The sequence below is a fragment of the Falco punctatus genome (assembly GCF_963210335.1).
Source record: "Falco punctatus genome assembly, chromosome: 14".
NCBI classification, from domain to species: domain Eukaryota; kingdom Metazoa; phylum Chordata; class Aves; order Falconiformes; family Falconidae; genus Falco; species Falco punctatus.
In genome coordinates, this window is record NC_137594.1 from 10,423,871 (window position 1) to 10,448,729 (window position 24,859).

Here is a 24,859-nt window from a genome sequence, read left to right on the forward strand (position 1 = left end):
GATAAAAAGATACTGGAATCTTTCAAGTGCCTCAGAGAGCCCATTTTGTCAACTCTTCTGAAAAGGCTTTCAAACCTCTGCGCTAAAGGGCTAACCTCCATTATGAAGGACACACAACAGCTCTTAGGTCTCTGCACTAGCTCTACACTGACATCTTTCTTCTTGAAAAAATAAAAATTATAACCATAGATCATGCCTACAGATCTTTTAATATATGACATTATGTTAATTAAAACTAAACATCGATCAATAAAAGTTGGGCCAATAAGCACATACTGGTTTGAACATATAAGATGACCTCAAACAAGATGAGCTAACAGCTTCTTAGAAGTATACCTAAAGCAAGTTGTCAGCTCTAAGACAGCTGGTAATGATCAGTTTTGGCACAGGTTTATAAAAGCAGCCTAACATGACAGAGGTCTTTTGAGAAAGTACAGATTGCCACCTTCTCAACATTTTCCTTTAGTATCACAAAAAAATTCAGTGCTGTAATGTTATAATATGCAGCACTAAAAGCTACTCCTATTATTATTAGTCTGTATTTTGAAATCAAATGTACAAGAACAGATTTTAAAAATCCATTCAGATGCTAAATAAGCAGCCACATTTTTAGAAGTTCAGCTCCCATTCAGCTATGAAGAAAACAGGTTTTGAGCTTCCAGCTCCTTTTCTCAATTGAAGTTTAGAAATCTGCATTTGCCTGCCTAAGTGGGAGCTAGAAACTATCCAGTATCCAGTTATCCAAATAGCCAGTTCAAGTAGGTGCCTACTCATACATGATTAAACTCCTTCATTCACTCTTATCAATTTCAGCCCTCCCTACCATAACACATTTCTCTACCAAATCACTAGCAATTGAGAAGAACTAACAACCTTTTCTTTATAAGAATTATCCACAGTAAACACTATTTTACCTTGACACTGGGGAGCTGGGATTTGCCAGACAGAAAAGGTAGTTGTTATGCTGTGCCGCACAGTATCATACTGCACCTACACAGTACTGTGAAACACTGAACATTTTAAGTAACGTTGCAGATCAGCATTACAAAGGAGATGCTCTTATTTTGTCAGAAGTTTGTAGCTTTACTAAAAAGCTACCATAAGCATATTACTTCTAATATGCAAATGTTTTACCTAGGAACCCTTCAGCAAAGATGAACAGTGCTTCTGAGTGGAAATGGACAGTATTAAAGAGAAGGATGTGGGGTAACCAAAGTGCAGCTCCTGAAGCTCACACCCTCCCGCTCCCACCCCACTTGGAAGATTTTAATGTTGACAGTATGTGCAGGCACAATCTCTATAGGCACTTAAAGTTCTGCTTTACATAAAAGCTCTCAGATTCAGTAGAATAAACAGGAAATAAAGATTTGACAGTAGGTTTGCTTTTCATTACACACAAAAATTCAACATAGAGGTTGGGAAAAAAGCCCTGTACATAGCGTAGAAACAACAGGGTCAGAGGTGTCACCTTTCGCTGCAGAGTATCTGTACCAGTTAAAAGAAAGCCACCTCCTTTTCTTTTTTTGCTTTTGTTTTCCTTTTTTTTTTTTTAAAAAAAAAAAAAGAATAAAAGGGAACATTGGCCAAATTGCAGCATGGATATTAACAGAACCAGGATGTGCAGAATATGGTTAGTCATCAGTCTGCCACTCAGGAACAAAACCAATCTTATTAGGAAAATTCAATATTAGAAGAATAAAAGAGAAGAAAAATTGTATTTTTCATATTTCTGAAAAACCTACTTTTCGTCAATGAAAGGTGTCTTATTAAAACAAAAAAAAAAAAAACAATAAAAAAAAGACTAATGAAATAAAGACTCCTAGCACATCCCATGTGTAAAAAGACTCACACACTGTGACGTACAATATAATCTTTCATTTAGGTCTAGAGTATCATAACAGGTAGGGTCCCAGAAGTCAAAAATAAGCATGTTATGATCATTGGCAGCTATTAAACTTATTCTAATAAATTAAATTATGAAGCAAGATATTATTCCTAACATTTTACAAGTTCATTATGATAGTTTACAAGGAAAAAAATATTGAAAAAATTGTCTTTTGAGGAACACCGAGAAGGAACAGGATGATGTGACATGCAGGAAAAAGAAATCCCATGCTCTTTTTAAAATCAGAAAGTTACTATTTGCACTTACTTCAACGATTCTGGATAAGGCAAATAGCCCTTTTCTTAATATCTTAATGAGCAACCACCATTCTATATTCATGTGCAACAAGTGCATTAAGACAAAACATGGCAGTTATCTTAAAAATAAAACAACTATAAATCAGACAAACCCAGGACAGTTAACTTGATTTTCTGTCTTCAATTACTCACTAAACTTGTTGTCTCCTTTATCTAATACCAACTGTAGGTCTGCTGACTCACAAATAAATTCAAGCTGAGCGTGCCAGGTGATAGTAGTTTCAGGTTTGCTTATTTGGCCTTGGCCCTTACATTCAAGCACACACGTGGTTGGAGGTAAGCAATCTGTTTAGCATGATTCAAGCTTTATCAAGCATTTTTGAGGTTTTTCTTCCCTACCTTTAGTAATCATCTCAAATAAATATTTATGCTTTTCTAAATAGCTGAGCGTCAGTACTTATAAAAGTGTGGTTCAAGTGTTCATACAATATTTCTGTATGGTTTTGTTATTATTTTTGTTCTTAATCATTTAATGTGAAGGTTGGTTTGGTTTTACTATGCATTTTGTGTTTTGTGCTTTACCAAAAAGTGATGCAAGTACACTAAAATGAACAAAATCACCAAAACTTATTTACAAACACCACACAAACTGTGGAAGGCACACAACCTTTTCTGTTGTCAGCCCAGTTCTTGCTGTCCCTCTGCTTCCTCATGCTCAGTGATGCCTTCAGGACCATCCAAGATCCGTTGGTCAGACTGAACTCTGCCAGAAGACATAGGACATGAACAAGATAGGGCATTTCCTATATTATGCAACCAAATCCTATAGGTTGCATAAAAAGTTGCAACTTTATTTTGATTTTGAAACCAATTCTCCAGATTCTGACCACTCCTGGCTGAGAAACATGTTGAAATAAAACTTGAAGTGAAGGTCCATGACTCATGCATTGAGTCTCTGGGAGTGCAGAGGCACTGATCAGCACTGTGTGCAGGGTCTCCAAAATGCTTAGGACAGGTCCATAATCAGCTGAGCATACTCCTTTAGTAAAATACTACTCACAAGAGTTTAGGAAAGCTGTTGTTACAGCAAGTGCTTATCATCATGGGACTCATTTAATGACTACTGAAGTCAATAGAAATACAGGCCAAGGGCAAGGGACGTTGACTTCATTAAGACTCACAGTCAATCTTAAAAGATACTCCAAAGGTTCTTCTGCAGTCTCTTATAGCCCTTGTTCAAATAGGTATTTAGTCAATAAATTAGGCTATGAACTTGTAATCCTTTAGAGCAACCCCTTCCTTTTCAAACAAATGATAGCAATTTCCTAAAGGCAATTCATACTTGCTTTTATCTCTTGCTACAAGAAGACAAGCCATGAATAAAATTAGTTAATGGGAATAATGGAAGGTTGCCATCATTTTTCAATATTTCTCTAAGGAAAACACCTTGTAAAAAATGGTATCCCATATCTTCCTTTTCCTTCCCATTGCAGCAACTTAGCAAAGATTATAATTAATAAACTGGAAATATAATAAACCCAAACAGCATGATGAATGATCACACACCCATTTCAAAGTTTGGTACTATCTAAACTGCACTGCATCAAGTGGGATCATCTAGAAATTATGGAATAAATCCCTGAGGTTCTAGATAATGGTTGAAATTCTGTTTGCAATATCAATACAATATTTTACACTATGTCACGAAACAAACAAAAACACATACAAAAATCCCAAACACATCTACAACTGCATTCTTATTATTCTCGGTTATTCAAAGAAAAGCAACACAACAAAGAAATATATTTATCCTTAAATAAAGCTTTTTACTTCTGAGTGATCCATAATCTTGGAGAATATCACTGTATGACATATTCAACACTTCAAGTAACAGGGAAGGATGTTGGCTGATGAGGTTTAATGATCAAAACATCAAAAATGAAGTAAATCTTTCGCAGCAAGACAAAATGAAAGCAAGCTAACAACTGGAAATATTGCAGTGTAAGTCTTGAAATCCAAAAGTGAGCCCAAGCCGTATTAGACAACCTTATAGGAATACGGGATATTAAACCCCAAACCATCTATAGGCTGAATCAGGACCCAATTTACGTCTATGCTAAATCCGTTGTTTTCTATAAAATGTTACAGGATTAACTTCAGATGGTATTTTTCCTGGTGAGGTATTTCTTGGCATTATATGAGCACAGATAATACTTTTTAATATAAAAAGACTTTTTCTTTGGTCTGCATGCCCACTTATAAATTTGATCTCTTTTATGTTTCTCACGAAAGTGTGCCTCTTTTCAGGGCAGCCTAGCTGAGTTCCAGCTTACAAATGTATTTATTGAAAGAAATACAGCAATAACAACTGTTCTTTTGTCTCTGTGAGAAAAGGCTGCCTAAAGCCAATTATCATTTATCATTCCAGATCCACATGTTATGATCACTGTGTTAAAAAAGAAAGTTTAAGAATAAGGAGCCAATTTAATATTTTCAAGTCCAATCTCATCAGAAAGGATTCCTTACTTGTATTTTATGTTGCTTAGCTTAATTGTCAGGTTTTATTAATTTTGTATGCTAAGCTGGAAACATTAGACACAGGTTTCTCCTTGGGAGAGCAGCAAAGCTAAAAACAGCACAAGCACCAGAGGAAACTGTGTTTATAATTGCTCTGTTTCTTAGTTGGACTTTGTCAGCTCAACTTGGGTGGCAGAATGACATGGAGAGAAAAAGCTCTCTTTGATTTGGAAAAGGTTGTTTGCAGGTGTCAAAACAAAGTCTACTAGAAACCAAGGGAAAAATTAAATGCTGTGAGCCATTATTGCAGGTGTGCTCTAGTGAAAATTATCATCCTATTGTTTTTGTCTCAGTAAATACACTGTGCAGTTGAGGCCAAATGTAGCTTGGAAGGAATTTAAAAGACTATAAACTTACAGTGAAGCTCAAATTTAGACTTCTTGGTCCAAACACACAGATTAGAAATTATTCATCCATCTAACTGAAGACGGGAATACAATGCACGCTGATAATGAACAAGCTGACGAATAAATATGCAAAAAGAGGCATTTCTGACACTGCACGGATCTAACTTACAGCATTTAATAAAGAGCCACCTTAGAGGCTGTCTGCAAGTAATTAGTGTGCATTGGCAATACACCTCCCTGTGCAGAAAAAAAGCACTTACGCCATGGTCCAAAGGGGCACGTCAGTGGCTGCACCTGCTGAAGCTGCCCCACGGCAAGCAACTGCCAGGCTCACACTGCCAGCCCTGCCCCGGTGGTGCATGACCACTCAGCCGTGCTCTGAAACGGATGGAGACCATCACCAGCTTCATGGAGGTGGTCTCTCTGCTTCCCAATTCAAGTCTGGCCTTAGGTTTAGGACAGAATGACTGTTTGATCTAGGACCCAAGTTGACTTGAACGTGGAAAGCAGCTGTCTGCAGGTTTTTTTCAGGGCACTGACTGGAAGAGTAGTTGCTCCTACCATCCCACAGCTAGGCTTTGGTTTAGGACAGAGACTGCCTTTTCCTGATAGCTCATTCTTGTATGCATACACTTGACAACAACACAGATGTTATTGGGGGATCAAAAAAGATCTTCCGAAGCACTTCAAGATGTATAATCCAGCCTGAAGTAGTATCCCCTGCAATATCCTGGAACTAGGATTTGGAGTCTTCCATGCAGTCAGTTTCACACTGATTCAAAAATTATTTAGTGATGAATGATGAATTTTCTCCTCTGTTCCCTCAGAGCCTGACTTTTTGATACAACGCCCTCACCTAGTAGGTTCACTTTGGGGTTACTGAGTGAGGTGGGTGGATTCTTAACAATCTAGGTGACAATGTGAGAAGTCCATAAAGAGAATAAGGTAACACTGTCGGTCAAATGGACACTAGGTTACCAGTCTGGGGGCAAATAAAACCAATCCAACCACCACTGGAACTCTCCTTAGGGAAGAATATCAGCAGAAATAAGAAAGACAGTGTATAAGGACCAAGGGACACGGCATGAGCATCCTTAGTATGAGTAACTATCAATGTTGATGTTCCTGCAAGAGTGATACACTGTAAATGGGTCTGAATGCTAAATGGGGCACTCTCAAAAGAAGAGAGGTTTACTAGTCCCTGTGCTGTTGGAACCTATTAATTCTAAAGGGCGCATCCATGACTTTAAGAAGAGAAATGTCCAAGTCCTTTGCAATGCCTAAGCTCTAAGAAGTGCCTTTTGAAACTGGAGGAAAAGATGAACTCTACAAAAGAAGGCTGACGAAGAAAAAAAATACTTCTCACATGGCCAGTTCAAGGAAATTGAGCCTATTTATTTACACTGATATAAAGGGAAGGCAACGGGCTCATAGGAGCTGAATGTGCAAATGAAACATCCTTATGGTGAAAAAGTTTCCAGTTTCAAATGTGTATGCCTATAACCCAAAGTCAGTAAGGGCACGTGTATGCTCTCAAAGACAAAAGTTATTGTTTCCTCTAGAGTGTTATACCTTGGTTTTACATGTTAAAAAGTGGTCCAAATGTCATAATATTAAAAATCATTCATTTCACTTTTTTTCCATGGTTGAAGGCTGGCTCTGCTGCACTTACAACACGCTTTGCCTCAGTAAAGCTCAGACGTCACAAGAATGACTTTATGTTGAGTTGGCTTCCATAACATCTAGCTGTGGATTATAATTTAAAAATACACACGGGCTTCTACGCATGAAAAAGAGAAGAAAGATACACTGATTAATCATTCCCAAAAAAGGTTAAATACAAATATACTTCAGAAAAATGAAGCTGACCTGAATCCACAGGTTCAGAGTTCAATTAAGTTTTAGGTTAGGGTTGTCTTTCTATGTTTGCTTAGCTCAAGATATTTAATTCAGTGCAACACACATTGACTCTCCAGAGGTATTCGTAACAGCAAATTACTTTAGTTGTCTATAATGCTGAAAATGGAGGAGTTGATATATCACAGATGTCCCTAAACTCCCTTCCCTAAAGTACTCAAAAACTGCAAATCCACTGTCAGCTTCCTTATCTGTACCACAGCCATTGGTACCAGCCCAATTCCATTAAGTCTAAACTGATAGTTTTAATTCAAAGGACCTTATTTATAATAAGAATAAAAGAAAATGGTCAGAAAATTAGAAAACTTCATTTCTGCAACCCACCCTTTCCTTAAACTACAAAGAAAATCAGAGCAATCAAAGCATATTGAACAGGTTCATGTCTTTTCTGAACCAGAAAACACATGCCAGTGACCAGCAGCCTGTGTACCAAACCAGTGCAAAACCCTACAACAGCATTTGAAAGGCACAGAGTAATTTCTGCATATTTTGATTAAAAGTTTTAATTACTTTCGATATAACAGGGCAAAAATCAAGGTAAATCCCATGATAGCCAGGGCCATTTACTTCAAAAAGCTACCTATTTGTAACTATATTATTCCCTTACACTAACTGGCAATTTTACATCGCATTTTCTACATATCCAGTGATCACTAGGACAGCTGCAAAAGAATTCTCATTTATCTGTTGGCAACCAACATGTGATCCCTAGTTCAGAAAACACCTGAAACTGTTAGTATTGTAGCTGAAAACTCATATGGTACCACCTCAATTTTGCATTATGGTAGCCACCATAAGCACCACAGCTTATTATTGATGTTACATCTTCAAACACTTTCACTGATATATCAGAAATCAATATTCTCAATTAAAAATCTCACAATATTTCTCAGATTACACTGATTCTTTATCATTTCACTATTAAAATCTTTTGCTTGTGCCTGTACTAGAAACATGCATTTTGCCCCTACAGAGACAGCTTGAGATGCCATTCACTTGCAAAGGATTTGTCTGCCATGTTAATAGCTTTTTGTCATGCAGCACATCAAAAAAAAAATGATCTATGACAATCGAACAACAGTTACGACAGGTGGAAAACCTGTGGCATATTAAAAGGTGTAGTCGAAATAGCTTTAAAATTTATAGCTCAATTATAAAAACACAATTTAAAGCTCATAAGAGGGAAGCAGAGGTAGACCCTTGGAAGTTACTTTCAGTTCAGAAAAATTTACTGCAATTAAGATTCCAGAAATGAGCTATAAAGAAAGTTCAGTAGTACATTGAGGTCTACATTTATGTCCACTACCTTTATGTATATATTTACTCATGGCAACTGCCATGAAACTGAAACAGCTCTCTACAGCCTTCTAGGGAGCTGAGTAGTCATTGCCTGTGTATAACAGCAGGGAGATGGCATTCAACAGCATTCACTGGTACCCCAGTCACCCAGTGAAGTCGTGGGTGTGTCATGATCCAGCTTAGCAGCAGACTCAGAACAAAAACACTTAACCATTATGCCTTAAGTTTTTATACCAAATTCTGCAGTAAAGACTACAAAAAAGGTCATTGTTTATGCAGTATTCATGCAACTGCACAGTATAAACAAGAAAGCAGCCAACGTCCCATTGCAAGACCTAGTTCCCACTAGAGCCTATATTGTTAACAGAAAACATTTCTGAAAATAGACAAAGCCTTTTATTTTGGGCATCATCCATGACAGCATACTCCTATCTTCCCATAATGCTCAGGCAAATTATACACTGCAAAAAAACAGTAGGTTTCAAACACCCTCAAAAATAGAAAATGTTAGAAGTGAAATACCAATAACATATTCCAAAAAGCAACTGAGCATCTTGGTTTATGGAGTAGAACCTCATCATTAGTTAGATAATCTTCTCATCACTGAGCATGGAACTTTATGGAGTTTAGATGAAATTCAAGATATTCTCCATTGTTTTGTTTCTCAGACATCACAGTTGCTACCACCAGTACCATTTCAGGACACCTGAAATCAGGTATTTTATTTGAAAGGGGATCTTCTTGGTCAATAGTAAATATGTCAGGGAGATGCAGAGTGCAGGAATTAATGCCGGTAAGTTTTGAGGGCAGGGCTGTATAGAGGACAGCACACTGCTTGCAGGGAAGAAGAAAGAGGAAAACAGCTACTTACTATGTTATCTGGTTGTTTCTTTTTTGTTAAGTTTTTATTTGGTTGCAATTTCAGAAATATAATTAACAGTCCCCAGGCAAAACTGAAGAGGTGGAATACTAATGGAAATTTTAATCTTCAGCATAAGAAATCAAAAACATTTGAATAGCCTACATACACACATATCCATTATTTAACACTTGAGACCAATTCAAATGTAATATTTTCTTACCACCTAGGTCTACATTTCTTTCTGAAGTAAAATCATTTTAGCAGTTCCATTTCTATGCCCACCTGTCCCTCTGAGAGACATTATATTAGTAAGTGTCATGTTTGTAGAGGCAAGAATAGTACTTTTAAACCTCTGGGGTGGGTTTGTAAGCATGGGGCAGGTGGGATATTTCTGTACTAAATTTATTTATTTAGGTTATGGTTCTTACAAGCAAAGTAAAATAAGCCTGGAATCCTTGTACAAAGGTTCATGCTGCCTCAAAAAGCTATTTTACTTGCTTGCTTGCTTGCTTGCTTTCTGAGGACTGCTCCAAGATCACTACAACACATCAATGTATTTCTGCTACGTTTTATCTTGTCTAGTACAGATATTCTCAAAAACAGTCTTAAATGTTCTGTGATCTGATGATTCTGTGAATGAATCAGTGAGTCACACATAAGGATGAGTTCATGCTATTGCCCCTCACTGGACTCCAGTCATATGCCATATTTTGGAGGATACTATGATACCACATAACAGGTTGTGTATAAGAAGGGAGATCTCCTCTTAGATTTCACAACTTGTGATGTGATTTGCATCTAAGCTATATATACATGAATATATATATATATATGCATGTGTATATATACTTCATATATTAGGCAGATACATTTAAACCGATTGCTCAACGTAAAAGTCAATTACAGCTAGTCAATGCTCATTTGATAGCTGAGAAAGTACCACTGACCATTTATCCTTCATTTCAGGTTTAAGGAAAGTGTCAAGGGTGACACTGACACCCATCATAGAAGTGAGGGGAAGAGAGGCAGAGAAGATTAAAAAAAAAAAAAAAAAAAAGAAACAGGAAAAATGAAGAAGGATAAAAATAGAATAAAGAAAAGAAATGGGAAGTATAACAACTTCACTGCAGGTGTGAATTGCTGTTTCTTGGTGTTACATCTCAGTAAACAGAATAAATGCTTGGTGGTGTGTGACTGCTTTCCAATCAGTGAGAGCAACGTGCTGTGACTAGTAATGGATCATCTTTCAGCCTTCCTTTCTATGGGGAAAAAAACCAATGACAGTGATTATGGTAGACCTAGACTGAAAAAAGGATTACTGGTCCATGCACTAAGTCAGGAAACTCTCTAATTTCATGAGTTAAAATCATTATTACAGTTTAAACTGGGTTTCACAATCAGTGTGACTTGTTTGTAAAAATACTATGGATAATCATTAACCCTTTGCCCACATACTTCAGAGGTAGAAGCACTATCCGTCGCATTCCTCTGACAGTTTTGCTCAGATTGCCATTTATGCCATAATAAAATCTTAGCAGAAACAGTGTGTTTCCAGACAAAGATATGCTAGAGGATCACTATTAATGATGTCCGCAGGTGTTCTATATACTCAGTAACCACGCAATTTTGCAAGAAAGGCATTTAAATTGATGAAATTGGCACAAGCATTTACACGCTTAAAAAAATGTAACATGCACTAACAGTATAAACCATCAACTACAATAACAAACATACGCAAAGTGGCTGATTCCATGGTCCTTGTCCACCACAGATGAGTTTCATAAGATGAGGGGTTTATTTCTGGTAACAGAGTATTTACATTTCCTAGTGGAAGGCCACTTCTTTTACCATGGAGAGCTGCATCATTGCCTAGAATAGTTAATGCCAGCTCAGGTTGCCAACAGGTGACAGGAATTTACAAAAAAGAAAAACAGTTTGTGTATTTGATTCCTCAATGAGCCAGCCCTGAGGATTCAGAAACTTGGAACTGGGATTAAAGGAGGCAGATGTAAGTTTTATCTGAATATTGAACAGTTACAAGCTACGCTATCACTAGCCATTTCTGATCTGCTCAGTGTCCCCACCCCCATTTTTAAACTACTTAAGGTAGCAGTTTAATTTCTTCTCTTACAAAAAGATATTCCAGTTACTACAGAGCTCTGAATGATATCGAATCAATGTCAAGTGCTCAAGTTCTTTTTCATATATCAGCGTGACAATCGAAAGAAATGGAAATTACCTTCTTGTGATCTCACCAAATCCTGATTTTTTTTGAGGGCCGTTGAGCTTTAAGTCATTCCTATAGATGATATAGCATAGCCATTCCTCAAAGCCTACAGAAACCTTGGCAATCACTAGTCTGCTGGGGTATTAGGGTACTTCTTATCTTACTGACCAATATTGTCTTACTATTGCTCTCCATTTATGTTTGCTTGGTTTGTTTCTCCATATCTCTAAAGGTAGACACAGAATTATGTGAAACCAAATGCTTTTTCCATCATCATGGCAACTTACTGCCTCAGGTTGCCACCTTAGAGGGGGAAATTGGATGTAAATAATGTCACTTAATGTACCAAATAACATTTATATGCAGTAAAATCCTCCCTTCAAATACTAACTGCCTAGTCTTTTTTATAGGCTAACACTTAGCAATTAAGCCACTGAACATCTGGGCTTCCGATCGCTCAGTAATCATTTAAATCAAAAAGAAGATCCACTGAATGCCTCTATGGGTCATAGTGTAGAAGATAAGCCCAAAGCAAAATATCTGTGGCACATACAGAAGAGCACATTCTGAGAACAGCTGATGCCTCTTATTCAAAATTTACTAAAGCAGTGTAGGAAGCTGAGCATCCTGATGATTTATATGGATAAATAACTTGGTGAGATGCAAAGGTTTGCACATCTTTATTACAATAAAACAACACCTGGTGCCCTTTTGTTACCATCTGCATGTTCAAAATAATTTGGTCAGCATTATTGGCTTGGAAGATATCCAGAGAGTCAAATTATTCACTAAACGCTACGTATGAACTGAGGAATTACAAGCAGGTTTTTGAAGTATGCGAACAACAAAACTTTACCACATGTTGCCCTAGCTGACAGCTTAATGGCAGAAGGAACAGAAGGCCTCCTTTTATTTATGAAGCTTACTCAAAAACTGCTCCTTGATGTACCTCACCTACCCAGATTTCCCACAGGAGGAAGAGGACATTGCAGACACTTGTCCCTTACAACTGCATCATCTGTTTGTGAAGCATGTCTATCCTGAGAAGATCTGCATGTCTGCACTTAATATTACTAGTAATTTCAGAAATAAAATAATAATAATAATAATAATTTTTAAAATGTAATAATTAAAGCAACATTTTTTGATCTATTTTGCTACAATCAAAACATGTTAGCAGACCTTGGAAAGGAGGTTAAGGAAATGGCAGTACATTGACTGGAGGACAAGCACAACTTCAAATTCTCATGGAAACTTCTCCAATACTTCTATGTTACAAAGAAGCTGGTTACAACTGAGAGAATCAAACATCACACCAAGGAGCTACTCATACTAAACAATTTTTCATCAGAAATTGTGAAAGACATACTTCCTTCTTAAAAATGCATTTCAATCACTTGTTCATTCAGTCACTGCTCTTAATCCAATAAGGAACCTCTTTAGCACCTGGAATTCCACCTATTTGGACTGGACAGATGGAATTCAGGCATTTCTGTTTCCTGGCTATTGTCAGTGTCAGAAGTTGCGAGCATTCCGAAGTGCAACTTCAGAAACCACCACGCAAGGTCAGTGGTACCGTTCTTCACCTCTCCCTTATTATGATTGCCATTTCATTAAGTGCATCTTTCAGCAATTTACCAGATTTTCATGGAAACCAAATGCAAATGGTGGAAAGAGTCCGTGAAATGTCACTAAAACCAAAATACTTCATTGACTTTATAAATATTTTATCAATTAGACTGAGGAAAAATCAGGAAATGTACAGAGCATCGGGCTTACTATGGTCGTATTCGCCCTTTTCCCTACAAGTAGCTGTGGAGCAACTCTGATCCTTTCACAATCCAGCCACAGTCAAGTCAGATTATAGACATTACAGTATCTGTAAAATTGACCTACCTTTTATTTTCTAAACACTATTTTTCATGAATTACTGCCTCATCTGCTTCAAAATGCATTGACCTGAAACATGGAATACAGGCTAGTAGTCTAGAAGCAATGTTTCATGTTCGTATAAAAATAAGTGTAGTGAGGTTATTTTAGAGTACAGAAAACCAAAAAAATCATAATTTGGGTTTCCTTCAAGTGCTCTTCTAGCAATCACTTCATAACAAGAGGTGCATTTTTATATTCAAAACCTAGTCCTGTAGTTCAAAACTTAGTGTTGGCTTATCCCCTGAAGTATTTGAACATGAAAGATATCTAATATGAAAATTAGCCTCTGTGAATAAAATTTAACCAACACCAGATTATTTTTTTCCTATTGAAAAGGAAAGAATGTTGCAGTATCTGCCTTTCCTAACAAGATGTAATTCTAGAAATTTGACAGAATCAGAAATTAGCTCATAGTGAATGTTTCCCATAACTATGAGCCTTCCTTTATTAATGCAAAAAGGTTATTTACAGTAAATGTAAATAGTAACAGAAGACATAACAGAATTCTTGGATATCCTGGGGATAGTTTGCTTACACAGAACTAGTTTAATACTCTAACAGGAAAAGAAAAGGGAAGGAAAAAAAAGATAAATGCTTTTTTATTATTAAAGTGTGGCTCCACTGCCCAGATGGAGGATGTAATTGAGCAAATCCACAGTTAGCATCACTGTAAGTGGGCTTATTTATACCAGCTCAGGACTGGTACAATAAATAATACATATAAAATTTGGATACTGTTGGACTATTCAAATTTCATTGAACTTTTTTTCTTTAGTTTTCTAAAAAAATACAGACTGGGAACAAAAGAGCCACAGTCTTTGTTGCCATCATGTCCTGCATAGGAAACTTGTCTCTCTTCCAGTTGCTCCACAGGAATTATATGAAAAATGCTCAAGTCTCTGATCTTCCTTGTTCATTTTCATAAGAACAGACAATGTTGGGGAAATTTGCCAAAGACGGAGTTACCGTTTCCTCTTTTTTGTTCTTTTGTTTTGTTTTACCCTTTGAAACAAGGTGCAATCTCAGACAATGTTCTCTGTCCAGCGCTGTGAAATCACACTGCTAAATATGGTTTGTGCAAGTTTCCAGCACTGCACTGATCCTGCCGTGCACAGTGCCCACAGGCACTTGCTCTGCTGGGAAATTAAATTCTCTAAACCAGATTAAGGTAAATTTACAATCTGGAATTCACACAACATCAAAGCATATGATTTAGACAACACCAGTCTCTAAACAATTATAAACCCTAATGTGAAATATATATGCTGAGGAAGAATTCTCAACCCTAAGCATTCTCCAAATTGCCCAGAAAACATCGCTACATATACAAGTAACATTCAGTAGCTGTAACTTGGTCATCTAGGTACAGAATAGAGCCCATATGGGTTCACTTGAGGTTAAGTGGAAAGTCTGGACTCCAGCTTTAGATTAGCATCAAAATGTGAGATCTACATTGAAACTGGAAAGGATCTATTGTAATTCTATTTCAAAACCCCCCTCCTCCCCACTAATTTGTCACATAGAAGTTTTCTGTTCACATCATAGATACTGTTCAAGACATTTAAAGTAGGTTTGTTTTTTATTTGCTCATGTACTTGCCTTTGGAACATCAAAATGGTTTTAAGTTTTCATACCAACAACAGTAAAATTTGCTGGTATTTTTTTCTTCCTATGGTCACTGACATCTGAAGGTTAACTTCACCAAATTTTGTCGCTTGGTTTATTGACAGGTCTGGCATGACAGAATTAAAAGCTTGAGTGATTCGCTGATGTTTAACATTATCAGAACCAGTCCTGTGTAGAAGTAGGGAGTGCTTTTTATTCCCATAACAATGATCATGACAACAGCCTGTAGGATGAAGATGAGCTGAGAATGTGAATGAACATTTAAAAAAAAAAAAATATATGAAAAAGTGTTTGTGTCTTGAAAGCATACAGTATGTCAAATCTCATAGCAAGCACTTCTCAAAACTGACTGCACCTAAAATTGGCTTCCACCTTACTCTAAAAAACAAATGGACATTTTTATACTAAGATTGTACCAGACATTCTAAGCAGTGCTAGCACTTCATTGCTATCTGGGTTTCTGGCTTCCAGAAGGATTATTTACAGAGATCTTGATAAAATAGGCCCAGGACTCATAAGATACCTACTTACTCATGAAAGTAAAGACAATACTATATTCACTAGCATAGATTTACCTGTGCGAGTAGAAGATGAAGATAAAGATGTTACAGGATCAAAATCCATAAGCACCTACCACCTACCCACAAACAGTAAAACCGCTGTGGTTTTTTCCTATTGTAAAATGATAATACAATTCATAAACATATGACTTACATTATAGAACAATGAATCTCTGGTGTCACACTAATTAAAAAGCTAGTATTACATTACTTCCTCAAGGGCTCATTTTATAATTTTTAGGATTATAGCACATTGATTAATTTATACAAGTTTTTAATCCCCTAGTATTTAATGAAGACTAGGAACTTGGGAACGTGTGTATAATTTAGATTTGTATAATTTTATTACATAGGAGAAAAGTTAAACTGGTCATGTACTACTTCATGTAGAAAAGTGTCTGAGCACACCAGTTCAACCATCAGCCTATTAACCATTTGCAATGAAAATTTGAGTCTAAATTAATTCTAGGGTTATTAGATTATTTTTCAGCTTGCTAAGGACTCCAACAAGCATTGCTTGTCTTATGTGCTTGTCAACTGCCTTTTAATTAGCTACTGTGTAACAACTGAGCACAGTGGGAAACTAATATCTGTTCAAGTTATCTTCCATATCATTTAGAGCGCCTTGAAAACGACATTGTCATTATCCTGTACAGCCTCAGATTTACCCATTCTGGCACATCAAGTTAAAATAGCATGCTGCAAATAGAGGTTCATAAATGCATTGCAACTAAACACAATAGGAGCTAGCAAAATAAATTGCCGAAGACAAAATTTTCTACAAAGATAAAATGCTGAATTGTGTTTTAGACCAATATCTGGCTCCTTTTTTACAGCCTCAAAAATGCAGTTCGATCACCTAATTGTCAAACTGTTAGACCTACCCACAAATCATAGGCTCACAAACAAAAGAAATTTAAGTCTTCTGTATATAATGTAAACATTCTCAAAAGCTAAAATTTCAGGAAACATAATCCTGAATCCAAACCCAAGCCTCATATATATACTTCATGGGAGGAAACAAACCAATCAAACCAACCAAAAAAACCTAGGCACTGAATCTTGAAGACACGTTTACCCAGACCTTATAATAGGTCAGGGACATACCTCAACTCTGGGCAATTAAACAAGAGAAACAGAAAAATTCTGGATGCTTAGAGTATATTTTCTGCTCAAATGATGGCTACAGAGAATTCAGATTACAGAATCTCCAGCTGTCTACAAAGTGTAGATACAAAGGAAGAAGAATGATTATTTAAAGCACTGAAATAACTTTTTTACGGAGGTGGAGGGGGGCACATGGTTCTATTTACAATGGCACTTCCAGACTCTGCAATCTTTTCACTCAGGATGCTGTAAGTTGTTAGAAATAAGGAGCAGAAGTAAAAGAAAAAAAAAAAAAAAAAGGAAAATAAAGAAGTAAACTTGCACGGTCACAAGTACAAATTGACCTGACCAGTGAATCTTTTTAAAGACAGATTTACAAACAATCCCTTAATGACATGTTGCACAAAATTTTTTCTTGTTTTTGTCATTTGTAGGTTTTACAGAACAGCCTTTTCAATTTTCTCCTTCCCCTTAATTTGGATTGACTAGATTTAGATGATAATAAGGAATTAAAAAAAGACACATGAATGTTGGTTAAGTAATAATTAGCATTGATAAGCACGCTGGTCTGCACTCTGAGAATTTGGGATTTGCATTCTGCTTCACATAACTTTTCTGTTTGGCAGCATCTCAACACTCCCTTCACACAGATGTAATCAACTAAACATGGTATCTGTCTGGATGGGTATTGACAAAGACATTTACTCTTGTATTTATGTTTTCCAAACAAGCGAGCTAGCATGATATAAACCACTACTTAACACCTTGCACAGATACAACTTAATAATGCTGTTACTCAGGAGAATACCTACAGTAAGATAGGAACAGCTACTGTGTTGGTAAAGGTGGTAAGTTGTCTCTACTATGTGAAAAAAGATGTTCCAAAGCCTAATAATTAACTTGAGTCAGCAGACTATTTAAAGAAAATTCCTTTTTGTTCTTATTTTAGAAAGATCTAACACTGACAGCAATGCTAAAAATTAGACTTTGGTGCTGAAAAGTACTCAGCCATAAAACATTTATCACTTCTTGCAAAGGAAACACCTTTAGATTATTAAATATATAGGTTTATTTCAATGTACAGTGTAGTGCTAGGCAGAGAGGTAATTACACAGCAGGGAGAAGTGTCTCTGTAAAGGCAGCGGGAAGAAAAGGCCTTGTTTATTTCAACTCCCCACAATTACATTCATTTTCTAAATGTTCTTGAAAATCTTACTGGCCTGTCATGTTTCCACCTCAGATAGCAGAAAATGATTAGGGGTATGAGCAGGAGTCATGTTTTTCTTTGACAGTGAGTGTAGAAACAATGATAATTTTGGTCTCAGTGTCTTGGGGGGCTTAGATACAGCACATCTAACAAGGTTTCCCTGTAACAGCTTTTAATTGCTTTTCAGTGCTTTTAACTTGCAATATTCATATAGATTAAAAATTAAATTCTCCAGATACTACTTCTCTTGTTTTTCATTTTTCAAATGCAAAATTAAATGCAAACAATTATTTTTCAAAATAATGTAAGACAGAATATGCAGAAATTATACTTGAGCAATACCATAGTCTTTCATCACCTACACACATTCACAGGAAGGAATCTTTTTCTGTGATGTAATCTGGCAAATCAAACAGACGGAGAGTCTCCTTGTAGACTGCATAAGCTCTCTCTGATTAAAACACAATTCGGTATTATTCTTTAGGTTTCCATTAAAAATTCCATACATTCTTTTGTAGTGCTATTACCATGACACTTCCAGCATCACCATAACTCACTATTCTCACTAGGTGTCTACCCTTTTGCTAACTCTCACTGTCCAGCCACTCTTATTGTCCAATGTTGTTCATCCCGCATACACAGCACAGTATCTGTTACACATCCTGTCCTAACAAGCTGTGCAACAGTGTGCTTCATTCCACATCTGCAATCATCGTGGGATCATTTATGGAACTGAGTGGCTCTAAGTCCATACTGCGGTAATAGCAATAACTAATTCCACGTTCATCAGTTTGAACTAGGTAACCGTTTCCCTGAGTGTATGGGACATTACAGTAGCTGACAATTTCTTTGCTTTAGGATGTGTTACTTAGAATATAAGACCTATATAAAGCTAAGTGATACTGGCTCTGATGTTCAGCCAAGACTGCCTAGATCCTTTCTGTCATAAGATTCTGCTTTAGTTGCTTACAGGTTTCTACACTTTAATTGCTCTGACTGACATTTTCCATTACAGGCTGATGACTGCCTCATCTGCCTCAGGCTTTTTTTTTTTTTTTTTTTTAAGTTTCAGCAAAAATGATTCAGCTTTTTTAGAGAACAATTTATGTTGAGAATACATTGTTCCATTGTTCCTACCATGGTATATTTTGCCATTTTATTGAGAATTCTAGCACTCTCTGTTTCACAATAGTGGCCTGATGTTTTACATCAAGTAAATGTATGAAGAAGCTGGAAAATTCATCCAAATCTAGACAACTTACAAGTTTGGGGAGAACTGCAGACAGCATGTTTCAAAAAGCGTGAATTGCTAATGCTGCAAATTGAAGCATTCAGAAGTCAGGAGCAGCAGAACTAAGTAATAAGCAGCAGCTTCCCCCTGCATGTAGGTGTTGTGATTTCATATCATATAGCCTTGTATTTCATAATTCAGAAGCACAGGTGACTGAATTAAGGTTGCATATCTTGATTTTCCCAAGTTCTGAGTGTTTTGTGTTGGTTGGTTTTTGCTTTTGTTTTTGTTTTTTTGCAGACTATCTTATTCCTTTAAACATTACTTGATTTTGTTTGGTATTTCCAATAAAATAGAGCTGAATGCAACATATGCTTACTTCAAAATACAAATCTAGGATTCTCTACCTAAACTCTGTTGAAAACACATAAAGGTTTCATGCTAAAAAAAAAAATCTGAAGTAGACACTTGATCAAACAAGCTATTGTTGGGGTGGATTGCCTGGGAGGGCTTGTATAACTCAGTTTAGTAACATCAGGGATCCTGTCTGAAAAATGTGTTCAGCAGGAGGATCTCTAAATGATTTATGAACAACTGAATCAATAAGCAACCACTGGTGTTGAAAATGTCTTTTGAAGTATGGTATCCCAGTCTGCTTTTACAGTGTCTGTCTAGAGTCCAAAATAAGGAAGCAGGTTGAAGATTAACATCTCAACAGGCTCTTGAGGAGTAGGATTTCCTAAGGAAATCTTTCTTAGTCATTTAACTGCTATTGCCCCTCAGACAAAGGTTCTGTTAGAACAAAATTGAAGATAGTGTCATGATGGAAGCACTGGTGATACAGGAGTTTCCACTCTGCAGGTGAGAAGTGCCTGTTATTGCTTGTACAGATGCAAACAGGATTATTTTCAAGAGGGAAATGCCAACATCTTGAAATGTTCAGATTGTGCATCATGCATAATTTTTTGCTGATAATCTGAATAAAGAATGTTCAATTAAAAAAAAAACAACAACAACAAAAACAAAAACCACTAAAAATATTAGAATACCAGAAAAATTCCTTTTCTGTTTCCCAGTTAGAAATGCTACAGCCATTGGTTGTGTTCTTTGCCTGTCCCTGAGATAGTGGAGCAAGCTGGGAGCACTATTCCCAGAGCCAAGGACTCCACACACAGATAATGGTGCAAGAAGCTCTGGGCAAACTGGTGGAAATCCAAGGGCTTGCTGCTGAGGAGAAGAAAATCTGATGCTCCTAATTTGAGTTAGGGGTCCAAAAGCTTCTGGGTTTACTGTCACAAAGCAGTAAACTCAACATGAAGATGAGCTCTTCAGCATACAGGATTACTTATGTAAAACCAGGATCAGGCTCCCAGGCTTCTAGGCTACCAACCTTAGGACTAAGAGCCTGGGGCAACCATTACTACAGTCTTATCCTTCAGCTGTAAGTTCTGAGAAAGAGGACAACAAGATCTATCAATGCACATTTCCATCCAGAACAAGGAACTGAAGTCAGAAAAACTGAGTCTTGATGTTCTTCTGCTAAGAATACCTACAAAATCTGCTAGCAGGAGTTGTATCACTCCACCAACAAAAGTGACAGAATAGCAACCTTACAATGCTAGCAAATGTGTCATATATTCATGGTTTCAACCAATAAACGGTGACAGACATCCTTCTAATCATTTTCTAAGAAAAAAAATGCTGAGTAAAAACTCCTGAGCCACCATAATAATTATGTTCAAAGCCATGAGAAGTGCCAGGTATCTGAATGGACTTTAAAGGTACTGAACTTCACTGACTATCAACTTCACAGATTAAAGATTTTCTCTTACTTTTTTTTTTTTTTTTTTTTTCAAGGGGGAGATAACACCAGACATCTGGCTGAATGTTAACATTTCTTACTAAGGACTTGACAAGACAACAGATTCACAGTTAATGAATTCAAAGCTTCATGAATATATAACAACTCTAGCTTTGCAAGTACGAGTGCTACCTCCAGAGAGCTAAGCTACAGAGCGGTGATGCTTTCTTTTGTCAGGAAGGCTACCCAACTATGTCACCATAAAGAATCTGCTGATTTCCTTTGGGATCACCACTGGTTCAGAACGGCTCTATCTAGTTAGGATAAAACACACCAAAAACATAAGCAAGTAACATAAGGCTGATTATCTTCCCTTTCAGTGAAGTTTCAAATTCCTCATGACATATCAGCGATGGATGCAGAGTTTTTAAAAGACCCTGTGGCAAGAATGAAAGCACTCAGAGTATAAGGAGAAAGGAAAAGCTCATCACAGCATACAGAGGGAAAAAAGCTGGCACACAAAGAAGGGGTCCCTGACTTGATGTCTGAACAAACTACTCCAGATTGCAGATGGATCACTGAAAACAGAGGAGTTTTGTGCTGCCAGCGAGTATTTTTGCCTAAAATGTACTAGAATCTGGAAACAATAGGAAATAAACCAGAAGAGCTCAAAATGTCATGAATAATGTAGGCATATGTTATAATTAGGCTGCATGAATACAGCAAAAAGTCACCATAAATATTCACTCTGATATTTATAGACATTTGCTATGGTCACACTGACTCACCTTGCCATGAGCATTCCATAGACTGGCACAAATATTTGTAGAAAGCAATTTAGAGCCATGGAAACAAAACTCCATCTGCCTGGGTTTGTTGTCTGAATTGTTCGCAGAGTCAGTCATTGTAAAGAATGAGTGCAACAACATACAATACGACACAGACACCTCACTGCTGGTCCTCTGCCACAGACACCACAAGCTGCAAGAGCGCGACCCAACTATGCATTACCACCAGTTGCATTTGTGTTCAAGCAAGTGTCAAAGCATATTGGGACATTGCTATTATGAAATATTCCTCAAAAACAGATTTAAAACAAGTGCAGCAAATAACTAAATGTGGTAAACATGGATCTTGATATCTAGCCTTCACAGAAATTACAATAATAATGTTAATAGCACGGCACAATTTAGGACCACCAGATCTAATGGCATTCTTGATGTCCCTCTTCCTCCTTTCCGAACAGGGAAAAGAAGAAGGATAGTACCTGCAATACCACTTCTAAATGTCTTCCTTACAACTGTCCCCTAAAAGGAGAGACCCTTCACTCTGTACTGTTTACTCTGGACAGCAATGGGTTACACAGGGAGTGAAGGGAGAATCAGATATAGATGCCCTGTCACAAAATGTTTAAGCTAGCTCTGTGTGTACACATCCCTTCACAATGAAAAAATAAAACAGGAGCTGTCAACAAGATTATTTTAGAGGAAATCAGATAGCAAAGCATGAGTAATTACCTCACTAAATCAAGTAATCTCTTTAATCTTAAAAGGAAATTTCAAACCTTCCTTTTAGCAAGCTTTATTTCAGCTTCCATACTCAATTTAGGTGTAAAAAATGTTTGGTTTTATTTTTAAGAAATGTATAGCAGGACTGAACTCTGAAGACCGTGTCTTGTTGGGTGTGAAGAAATTATTTAAGACAAATTATAGTGCTGTCACACTCATACCTCATAGTTTAAAATAAATCTTGTCATATAATTATACAAAGCTTGAGTTTGTTTAACAAATTTCTCAGAGGTATTTCTGTGGCACTACATTTCCCTTTGCCTTTGATTATACCCTATCATTTCAGTCTTCTCCCTCTATAGCTTTCTATGTTTTATTGTGGTGTTTAACAGGTTGCATTTATCACATCTCTTCAGCTGGGCTAAAGCAGATAAAACCGTGAAGTCTCAGTACAGTTCTTGGCAGTCCACAATTAAAGAATTATTTAAAAACAAAGGCACCCCAAAAAGGGATTTCTGCTCCCAAACTAAGAGCTTCAATAGTAAGAAACTGGGTCTCTAAAAACAGTTTTGATGTTCCACCCACAGGTTTACTGAGAAAATTAAGGGAAAAGGAAAATTCCTTTTGCATTTTAATTTCCATGCTATATTCTCAAAATGTCAGGGCAAACTTGACTAGAATCAGCCAAGTTATGATAATTATTTCAAGAAATTATAGTCTGCAAAAGAATCTGTCTTTTCCTTTCTCACTTATCATTGAAGTCTGATAAGCTGCGAAATGTTCAAGAGTAGTTTTTATTGAGGCAACAAGACGAAGACGGGCAAAGAACTGTCATCAGAAAAAACTTAAGCACAGCTCCCTAGGAAGTGCTTATCCAACTTGATGTGATATTATTGAAAGAATTTAATTGACCAAAACATTAAAGACAAGTCTAAAAGTACACCCTCCATGGGAAATGTGAAGCACTTCAGAAAGCTGGCAAGTCTAAGTAACTAGGCCTGATTTTGAAAGATGACATCTCATTTCACAGATGTTATTTACTGTAAGCCAAGAATAATATTTATGGCTTAATCACCTGATCATCATAATCTGGTTTCTTAGTGACTCATAACTGCAAGTACTTGTGAACATATGATTACACCTCCAGAACTGGAAGGCTGCATAAGGCCATCTTAAAACAGGTCAATTAGCGTTTTCCAGTCCGTATACCGCCAAGCCATAAGATAGGTATTTTCTCGTTCTCTGACCAATCTAATATTATGTATCTCTTGAGACCAAACCCTTCCCCACTGGTGGTTCTAGAGATACTGTATCATAGCTTGGTTCATGTGCTCACTAATTAAAGGTACCTTACAAAATGTCTCAATGTTAAGCTGTGGCTGACATTAACAAGCTGTTAAATTAAATCTTGATGCAGATTTGAGGCCTCCCCTCAAAACTCAAATGCAAATGTGACTGTTTCATTAATCAGTTAGGATCAGTGGAGCTCACACGGAGGGAAATAGTAACTTTTAAAGGGCAATTGTGTTTGCTTGATTTTTTCCCTCGGTATTTTCTGACTGCTGCTTTTCTCTCTCCAGTGGTAAAACTGCAGCTGCTTCAACTATGACACATTCCTACTACTGGATATGTTCTGCATGTATCACAGTCATGATGTCATTGCGTTCAACAATATCCTTGCTGAATTCTGTAGTTTTGTTTATCAGGAATAAACTGCCTGTAGTTTTCTGGCTATGAGCTGAAGGCTTCTAGTATTGACATCTAAACCAAAAAAACTGAAAAAGAAGAGAGGATATCACAGCCCCACCTATTTAGTTTATAGTTTAATATATCCATCAAAATCAGATTTGATGGATATATTCACAGGATCTAAATCAAGATCTTTTAAAATACTACCTTTATTCCAACACTACTTCATAATCAGAAGAAACTTTACTTATAGTAATTATTGGAACCAGATGTTGTTAATAAAAAAAAGAGCAAACAAAATAATAAGCAGCTACTTCAGGAACTTCGAGCAAAAGCAATAAATAAAGGAAAAAAGTATGTGTATTTTCAATAATCAATCATTCCTCAGTAGATCTCTTCAGTTGTTAAAGAAGAATTTCCACTGAAGTCCACCTCCATCTTCTGAAAGAGTGAGAGCCCAGCTAATTACTTTATTTCAGAACAATAAAGATTTGCCTTTCCACTTTCTGTTCCGTGGCCCTCCAAGACACTTTGGTGGTGGTGGTGGTGGTGAAAGAAGCTATTTGCTTGTGGCAAGAACAAGAAAATCTTACTGATGAAAAATGAGGCAACTTTTTCGTTTTTTTCTATTAAAACAATAAAACCCAACATGTGCCAGTTTCACTTTCCATTTTGAAACACATTGGACAGCTGCAGGGCAGAATGTTATTCCTTCATTATTCTCTGTATTAGTCTTGAAATAATGCTATTTGGGATCAATGATCACCTCAGACATGCTAATATAAACACAATTTGTTTCCATAATAATTGGCATACTGCTATTTAGT

At 36.7% G+C, this 24,859-nt stretch overlaps 1 protein-coding gene across 1 annotated transcript in view; it reads right to left on the reverse strand.

The window, feature by feature from the left end:
• Positions 1–1,556: 1,556 nt before the first annotated feature.
• LOC308073241 (uncharacterized protein) overlaps positions 1,557–24,859 on the reverse strand; it is a 319,052-nt gene continuing 295,749 nt past the window's right edge. Inside the window, exon 4 of the mRNA XM_080411205.1 lies at positions 1,557–2,905. Within this exon, the coding sequence (XP_080267331.1) occupies positions 2,760–2,905 (146 nt within the window). The 3' untranslated portion in view covers positions 1,557–2,759. The remainder of the gene's footprint in view (positions 2,906–24,859) is intronic.